The sequence below is a fragment of the Acomys minous genome, assembly GCF_964271855.1.
Source record: "Acomys minous genome assembly, chromosome: 1".
Lineage (NCBI taxonomy): Eukaryota > Metazoa > Chordata > Mammalia > Rodentia > Muridae > Acomys > Acomys minous.
In genome coordinates this window covers 28,405,001-28,414,474 of record NC_140483.1, presented here as the reverse complement: position 1 = coordinate 28,414,474, position 9,474 = coordinate 28,405,001, and the positions used below count along the sequence as shown (strand labels likewise).

Below are 9,474 nucleotides of genomic sequence, written 5' to 3'. Positions count from 1 at the left end.
ACATTCAAGTGATTCTGAAAGGCTAAGCTGGAGATTGTATACAGGGTTTGCTGGTGAGGAGGGGTGTGGGACAGGGGGAGGGGAGGAAATGAGGGGTAGGTAGGCAGCCGAGGGGTCATTCTCAGCTGTTTCTGAGCCTAGTAGAACCACTGACTCTGGACCCTCTCCATGAAGTGATTCTCAGGGGAGTTTCCTTGATTTACATGTTCCTTGCATATTCCTAGAATTCCACCTTAAAACAAGCTGGACTCAAGCAAGGCCAATTTCTCAGCGTGGAAAAGCTTTCGCTTGAGCAATGACACACTACAGTTGGATCCAGTTCCCCCACATCTGGGAGCCACATGTCAGCGGCAGCTGTATAAAAAGTCAGCCCAGCAAACTCTGGGTGACATTTTTTTTGCCAAAAGCCGGGCAGTATGGACCTCACTCTGCTGTTGGTGTTCCTGCCACTGGTGACTACAGCCTGGGGCCAGTATGGTGACTATGGTTACCCGTACCAGCAGTACCAGGACTACAGCGATGATGCCTGGGTGAATCTGAACCGCCAAGGCTTCAGCTACCAGTGTCCCCACGGGCAAGTGGTGGTAGCTGTGAGGAGCATCTTCAGCAAGAAGGAAGGCTCTGACAGACAATGGAACTATGCCTGCATGCCCACGCCCCAAAGCCTTGGGGAGCCCACGGAGTGCTGGTGGGAAGAGATCAACAGGGCTGGCATGGAATGGTAAGCACCAGCCGGTAAGCTTGGGATGGGAACACCTATGCATGCACTTATTCCAGCAGGGTGTTTGGTCCTCAAGGAATAGCATGGCTCATAGCCTGAGTACAAACCTAACCTTGCTATTGTGAGCTCTGGAGGGCAGGGCTGCCACGATGTAGATGGCACTGTCAGGCGAAAAACCAGGGCAGGATATGTGCACGGAAGATGGACTTCTCTGGTTTTACTCCTTCAAAGGCCACCCCTGAGCTCAGTGTGGCCTGCAGGCACGACATGCGCCTGGGGAATGTTTGTCAAATTGCAAACGTTGAAATTTCTTAAGGAACTTTAGGAAGTGAACATCACTGCGGCATTGGAGATGAGGGAGGGAGCTACCATCAGGATGTAAAATGAACAATTTAAAACTTTTTTTTTTAAATTAAAGAACAAAAGGGTAGAAAGAGGAGAAAAACACAGTAGTTCTGGTAGCTAATATTGTCAGATTTTTTTATACTTGTAATTACAATTTCTACATTGAAAAAAAGTTTCCATTTTGTAATGATTCACCATTTTTCAAAAATATTACCCCAGAACAGTTGGAAGAAAATAAACGATTGGGTCCTCAGCTCCAACAGCCTGAGAAATATTGATTTCAAGTAAGTGACTTTTGAGAAAGGACTAAGAAATAGAAACAAAGGGGGGTGAAGTTAAGTAGCCCTCTGCTGTTCTGATGAAATAAGCTCTGTCCATTTTTTCCTTTAAATTTTCTTCTTTTCTTTTTTTATACATATTTTTATTATCTTCCTGTTGCTCCGACAATTTTTACTACTGAGATTTCTCTGTGTGTGCTTCTCTCTCCCCTCTGTTTCCCTTTCTCTTCCTCTCTCCTGAGTTTAAAAGTGGCCTATGTCGCTAGGTTTAGTTTACCAAAGGTTTTTAGAGGTGCTCTCCTGCCCTCTGCCCTTTGTCCCAATCAATGGAATGGATTCAGTCCCAGCTTGTGTTTCTCTTTGATGTGTCACTGTCCCAGCCCTGAGATTTGGTCAGAAGTCCCATCTCAAGAGCTGGCGATGGCTAGAGCGATCATTCATAGCTGTCTGAGTGGAGCACAAATGTCTGGGCTTGGGGAGAGGGTGGAGACTGACTCTAGGGGAAGCTGACTGAGGGAGGAGGTATCCCAGCTGGAAGGCTGCCAGGTATGCTATCTGCTCTGCAAGACAACTGTGTGAGGGGCTCCTACAGGCTAGCAGTGGTCAACATAAAATGGTGGTGACGGTGACACTACCAGCCATTCGGGAGAAAATGGCACAGATGAGTGACGCAGCCAGACAGAAGAGGACATGAATAAAAGCAGGCTCATTTATTGAGAGTTTCCCTGAGCATACATTGTACCAAGCGCTTTATACAATTATCTCATTTAATGCTTAAAACAAGTCTATAAATCGTGGTTGGGGAGGTCAAGTGTGGTCTAGAGATAGGGTGGTTTTCCTCAGCTATAAAAACAAGATTTGGATCCAAACGGTCTCAGCTTTAAAGAACATATGCTGAGCTCCAGCGGCGGGCTCCTGAGGGCCTGCTGCCTCCACCTCAGGCCTACTCTTGTTAGCAGAGCCAGGGCCCCAGAACCACATTCAAGCTAGTTTGTCTCCCTTTGGGAGAAGGGGCTATCTACAAGAACCCAGCAGAAGTCCAGGCCTGGTGGGGCAAGTGTCAGTTTGATTAGCGCTCCTGAGGAGAGGCCCTGCCAGCCTGTGGAGACAGCATTACACAAGCAGGCGCAGACTGAGGAACTGCAGGGGCCCTCACCATCCACCCTCTGTGTCTCTGCCAAACAGATTTAATGATCCAAAACCCCTTCAGACACGTCAGTGACTCAAAGGCCAAGCTTGTCTTGGGGACAGACCCCAGTGTATCTCAGAAGACAAGCTCATTGCCTGGCTTCAAGGGTGGAAGTGACCTAGTTGCAACTGTCTTTCCCGTCCAGCAGACCATCGTGGACACAGGCCATCTTTCCAACCCCCTTGTTAGAGCCACAGAAGAGCAACACTCAGTGAAGATCACTCATTCCCTAATGGGACAGCCTCGAGCTGACTCAGAAGCTGCGGGTTTGTTTTGTTTTTTTGGTTGGTTGGTTGGTTGGTTGGTTTTTTGGTTCTGGTGCTAATGACAAAATGCAGTGTGACCTTAGGCCAGGCTTCAGCAATCTCTGCTGCCTGCTTTGGAGGATGACCCTTCAGACTATGTAGTCTACAGGCTCCACAAAGCACCCGCTGATTTCAGAGTGCACTTGCCTTTTGCTTGCATTCTCTTGAAACTTGTGTCCACCCTGCTAAGGAAAGAAGGCAAACGCTGTCGAGTTTAAAACATGCCTGTTTGTAGCTGGTTGCCATGAACTCCAAACTGTTTGGAGAGAGGGGGGCGAGGGAGGGAGGGAGGGAGGGAGAGAGAGGGAGAGAGGGAGAGAGGGAGGGAGAGAAAGGGAGAGAGGGAGAGGGAAAGGAAGAGGAAGAGGGAGAGAGAAAATGATTTTGGGTCGGGGTGGCCCATGGAGACTAGTGTCAAATTGATAGGTGAGATGTCTCTCTCCCTCTCCTTCCCCCTCCTCTGCATTTTTGAAGTACAGAATCTAAGATCTCTCCTCCTTCCACTCCCCCCTTCTCCCCATCTCTAACCAATCACAGAGCTGGAAAGCCATGAACACCCAAAACATCTTTTTCACCACAGGACCCAGCTGCCCCTGAACTGGTACCAATTACTCTCCAGGCATTCTCTCCTAGCATTTTGTGTTCAGCCTTCAGTCTCAGTCATAATTTTGTGAGGAAAGAAATTGTTCACAGGCTGGGGAGCAATTATGTCTCCCCAGACTGGCTGCAGGCTCTTAATCTGTTCTGGGGTGGTGGTGGTGGTGGTGGTGGTGGTGGAGCTGTTGACCAGTTTTCTGTAATTTGGCTGGCTTGTGTCAGTAAATTAGCTTCCAAGTTTAAGAGGTGGGAGGGGTAAACATAAACTTGACAATACATAGGATCTGTGAAGAAAACCTGCTAATGGGGAGCCATTTTTTCGGGGTGCTGCTGTGAGAGCTGAGTGCTCACTCATGGTGTCTATGTTGAAAGCCACGGTTTCAAATGAAGTATCCTAAAGCAGAGCACCGTCTCTACCACTGAAATCCCCAAGAGGCCTTACCTGGTCCCACATGGATATGTGTACCTCTGCAGGGGCAGACCTGCAATGTTCTCAGGGGATTCCTCTGACTTCAATTAACATGTACAGTGGGATTCACAAGTCTTGTGAGGAGCGGGCTGAAACGGGACGTTGTAGTGAGTCTGAACTGCCATATGGTGGACGGTTCTCTGAGCTGAGACTCTTCACACCTCCCAGCTGCACTGAATCATGTCTCTGTGGTTTTAGGTATTCAGTTCCTTAAGCTGTGGGGGAGGGGGAAAAGGAATAAGTGAGAGAAGAGAGTAGAAGTAAAAAGCATGATGCTTCTAGGAGAAGAAGAAGAGGAGGATACTAAAATAAATCTTCATCAAAAACAAACATCTGGCACTTTAACATCTTATCCAAGGGCAGTCCGTAATGACTTAGTGATGATGGAATTTGATGAAGCATAGTTTGGGCTAAGTGAGTTTGTGTGACATCTGTATTTGGAGGAAGAATGTTCTGTTTATCTGCACCATCTTACTCCCTGGACTTCAGGGAATCTGCAAAGGCGCTCTTAAGTCATCTATTTTTATTAGAGCCAAATTTTTAAATTAACTAATCAATGACAATCCACATAGCTGAAAGAAGAGGAAAGGACACGTATTCCACAGAACTTGGTCCAGCATCAGTGTAAGTCTGAATAAACTAGACACGTTGCCCAGGAGCTTTGTTTTCTGCAATCCGCCACGTGCTGTGCAGTGCAGAGCAATTGTCCCACCTCATGGTCCTTGGTATTTCAAAGGCAAGGTTCTCACTTCCTGTAAATCAATGTCCTTCATCCTCTTTACCTGCAGCCTGCTGTGCTTTCTGAATATACTTACTGCTACATCTGTACTTCCTTACTATTTGTTTCTCTCACTTAATATAAGCTTTGTGAACATAGGGACTTTGTCTCACCCACTACTGTGTTCCCAGTGCCTAGAGTAATGTTAAGACACAGCCGGCCCCCCAATGAATACACTGAAAGACCAAATCAGTTTAGTTGGTGCTTGAGGCAGCCTGAATCCCAGCCAGTGTCTCCATTACCATCAATGAAGATTTTCCCATGGGGAGACCCATTTTGTTAAGTCTTTGATTTCTGGTATTTCCACATTTATAAGACAGAGAACATTTCATTTTGGCTTACTGTCTCCACTAGTATGTGTATGGCCTTTTCTGCTTCCCCAAGAATCTCTGAAATATGTACAGAGCATAGCTGACATACATTGTTACCACAAGATAAACTCATTATTGGACTTGCAATGTCCCATAATTTTAATGTTTCAGTAAACTAAAATATTTCACAATAAACGCTTTGTTTCAAAAGGCATAAGAACTAAATAATATCTCAGCTTGATCTTAGGCCAATAAAATGACATTAATAGGGGAACTGGTGAAATCACAATAATTTCTAGACTTTAGGGTTCTGCTGATGTCATTTTGTGTTGTTTAGAAACATACTCGAGTTATAGGAGATAGCAGAAGCCGGGTGGACAGTAGACGTGAATCCTGTGTCGTCTTTGAATCTAAAATTATTTCAAAGAGAAAGGCTGAAAAATAAGAATTCAGGCTGGCTACTTGTATGAGGACAAATTCAAAGACAGAATGTAACACTACCCAAGAACCCCAGGGCTGGAAGGGACCTTGCAGCGAATGTGGACCAATCTTCTTACAGCATAGGTTAGAAAGGAAAGGCCAGAGAGAGCCAAGCAACTGCGAAGTCCATGAAATCACCATAGCAAGGAAAAGTCGGCTGATCCGCGCCCTAATTTACGCGGTGCGTTGGTGCTTATCACGTTTGCCATTTGTATATTCATTTGTCCCTTCAGTGGTTGTTATTGTAGACTTTTCTAGACTGTGAGAATATGGAGACTCATAACATACATGTATGTCCTTCAGTAACTCACAGACCAACCTTCTTTGGCCTCCACAGTCGTACTGAGAGGAAGTTATTTAGTATCTTTGTTTTCCTAATGGGAGACCTCCCCGCCCCCCCCCGCCCCCCCCCGCCCCCGCCCCAGCCTATCAGGCCTCATCAGGACTGCCTGCATCCTCTTCCTCTCAGGCCTGGCAAGGCCACCCCACCAGGAGGACGTGATCAACGAGCGAACAGCAGAGTCCATCTCAGAGACAGCCCCTGCTCCCCATATTAGAAACCTCAGGAGATTCCCATGTTATTTTTCTCAGATAAAACCACATTAAGTGCTGAGGTAAAAGGATGATCGATTCCACGTAAGAATGGCTTCTGAGGACAGCAAGGCCGAGTGTGGGAAACAAGGCTGTGGCAGGCCTAGGATCCTCGCCAACTTCCTGTCTGGGCCGGTCTACCAAGTACCTGGAACCAACTGTCTGGGGGAGCTCGATCCTTTCCTTCTTTCTTTCTTTCTTTCTTTCTAAGAAGATTGGGTGGCCTTATCCTCCATTTAAGTTTAGATCCCTACACATTACCTTGTCATTATTTTTACAGGTCACTCCCTTGTTACCCCTGTCCAGTCTTCCGTTTCTCTGCTCTCCTGTCATTGGTCCCACTTTGCTTCTTTTTTAAAAATGTCCCCCACCATCAGAGGATCTGCCTGTCAATTCCAGTACCCCAAGAAGAAGACCAGGCTGAGTACAGAGCAGGCTGTAATAAACACTTGTTGAAAGATTTAACGGACACTCTAAAGTTCTGTGGATTGTGTTTTTAAATGGTTAACGATAAGCAAGGAATTATTCCAGGAAAAATAGAATTAGGATCTAAAGCTTGGTTCTATGTTAGAATTATCCACTTTGGGGAATGGAAAGGAACGTGGAAAAGTTGAGAGGGCTGCGGTCACATGGTCCCTACAGTGCAGGGAGTAGGCCACTGGTGTAGAATATGGACAAAACTGTGCTTACTCCGTGGGGCTGGAGACAGACCACAACCCTTAAAATACGTGTGTGTTTATGAAGTGAGATAAGACCAACACAACCAGATCATCCGATATAGAAGTTTTTGTTTCAGCTCGCTGAGAATGTGGGCTTTCCACACATTTGCACCTGGGCTAGCAGAGATCAGAGGAAATGACACTTTAAAAGCAAAGGAAAGGAAAGAAAACCCCACCTCCTCCCTAACTGCTCCCCCACCCCCCACACCCTTCCTCCCACCTGGGTTTGTTCTTCCTGTCTGACCATCCCAGACTGGATGAAGCTTACATATAAGAGAAAGTCCAGCTGAGGCGCCAATGAGAGCAAGCAACAATGTAACTGCTGGTTCTGTTTTTTGTTTGTTTGTTTTGTACTTCCTTAAAGGAAACCAGACATGAAAAGTTTTGGAAAAAAACAAGTCTGAGTTATAGATACTTTTCTAGTTAGTTGCTAGCTTGGGCATTCTTGGCCAGTGTTGCTGCACTGAGGCCTCACTGTGCTGTAAATGAGGTCCCATAGAGGGGAGGTCAGGTCAAGGTGGAGACTAGCCTCGCTGCCTGTGGATTCCTCAGGATGAGGCCCTCCCGTGCCCTGTTACTTCTCTTTTACCATTTCAGGCATAGGGGAAATTTTCTGTCTTTGCTGCTAGGGTGATGGGCTCTAGAGAAATCATTTTCAGAAAGGCCACTTTCCTCAGAACATGTCTGCAAATGTTGTTTTCACAGGAAGAGCAATAGCCTCGTGGCTTTCCTTTCAGGAAACTCCAGTCTTAGGTGGGTGAGACTGATGTGGCTCTTGTTTCTGAACCTGGAACTCAAAGAGGTAGTGAAGAAGAAGGTGAGGAGAGTCTCTGATGCAGGGCACCGGGCTCCCACGCGCTGAGGGAACATCTTCCTGGAGTCTGCTGAGAACGTTGGGTCATGCCACAGCTTATCCGGAAAGCCACAGCCTTTGCGCTGACACACTATTCTGCAGACCATGTGAAAGCAACAAGCCCCGCCCTGTGCACCAGGGCCTTGCCGTGTCCTGGTACCGCTGTTTCCTTTCCTTGGTTGAGTTGAGGTGTGTTGAACAATGCAGAGCCTTCCAGCTCCCTCCCTCAGCCTCCTCAGTTGCCCTCACCTCCTTTCATCTGCCTTGCCCCCTAGGCCCACAGTTCTGCAGCTAAGTCCAATGTTCACAGAGGCTTTGTTACGTAAGAAGCCATTGAAGAGGTGGCTGAGAGTGTAAACAATGCATGAAGAGAAGTGCACAAAGTGATACCGATTTTGCACCTTCCTCCTCCAACGGGGGCTGCTCCTGAAGCAGAAGGTAGAAACAGGAAAATGAACCTTTGCTCCGGTTTCCATAGGAACTACTTAGGGGGAAGCCCAGAACCTTTCAAAGATTCAAATGATAGGCCCTTACAAGTTAGGTCTGCTTCCAATAGCAGCAGACAGCTGGTCAGTCGTTTGTTCATTCATTCTACTAGCAAACAGGTATTGGACAAGCCTCAGGCATTACGAGGAATACAAAATAAAGATTAAATGACCATTTCCCACAAGGACTGTACTATCTACTTGCGGCAATGAGAGATAATAGAGCAGCTGTATACAGAGTGGCCGCGACATCTAACCCCAGTGAGCTTCATCCTGGGGGCCACACAGCTCAGAGCACTTGTGTGATGCTTCACTGACACTCAACAAGGGAGCGGCTCTCACTCTTATTCGTTGTGTAGACGACACCAGAGTATAACGGCAGTAAGTGATTTACGAAGCATTGAAACACTGGCATCCTCAGAATTCTCTATGCTACGCAAGCACATGCTATTGTTATGCTCATTTTACAGAGGAGGAAAAACCTAGGTCATTAGGTGCCATGGCAGCAGCTCTCGATGGCTCAGCTGACGGTGGGGCACCACTCCAGAAGCATAAGCTGTGATGGTGATGCCTCTGTCATGTCTGTCTTCACATTGTGAAGCCATACCCCAAACAATGTCTAGTTATGGAAGGAACAGTTCCACACTAGCAAACTCACATCAGGCTCGCACTACCAAATGTGAAGGCAATCTAGTTGGAGCTGGGGAGGAACACTGGTATTTGGTTATCTTTCTCCAAATGGTCTGGGGCTGGCATGTAGGGTGCAAGTACCCTTCTCAGGGAACCTTCTCTGAGGTGGCATGTGAAAAGTAACAGCACTCTTCTCACAAGGGCCGTGTGCTGGCTGTCCATCAGAGAGGCAGAGGCGGTCTGTGGCACTTGGGTTGCCTTCAGAACTGGGCCTCCATAAGGCAGGTCAGCTTACCTTCTGACATTCAATTTCCTTAAGGGAAAAACTTGTCATGGGAACTCTTTTCCTTGTAGGGATCTGAGTACAGAAAGCACAAGGGTGGAAGAATACCAGGGGGTTAAAACCACATCCAAGATGGGGAGTAAAAGGCCTTGCTTTGGAGAAAGTTGGTTGCTTTAAGATGGGAAAACAGGAAATCACACAGAGTCCAGGTGTACCCCGCCTTCTCCCTTTGAAGACTTTAGGCTTTGCCTATGATCTTAGAGCTTACACTGGCTTCCTCACTTCCACGTTGACATGGAATTGAGATGACTACACCCACCTAGGAGATGCACAGGGAAATTTACTTTCGCTTCACACTATGACAGTAGAAGTCCATGGCAAGTGTCTAAGCCCAAAGTGGCAAATACTTTTGGGGTTTAAAAGAAGGCTAGATAATCCAA

At 46.9% G+C, this 9,474-nt stretch overlaps 1 protein-coding gene across 1 annotated transcript in view; it reads left to right on the top strand.

Annotated features, from left to right (window-relative positions):
- Positions 1 to 360: 360 nt before the first annotated feature.
- DPT (dermatopontin) overlaps positions 361 to 9,474 on the top strand; it is a 28,387-nt gene continuing 19,273 nt past the window's right edge. The window contains exon 1 of the mRNA XM_084787681.1: positions 361 to 721. Coding sequence (XP_084643807.1) covers positions 417 to 721 — 305 coding nt within the window. The 5' untranslated portion in view covers positions 361 to 416. The remainder of the gene's footprint in view (positions 722 to 9,474) is intronic.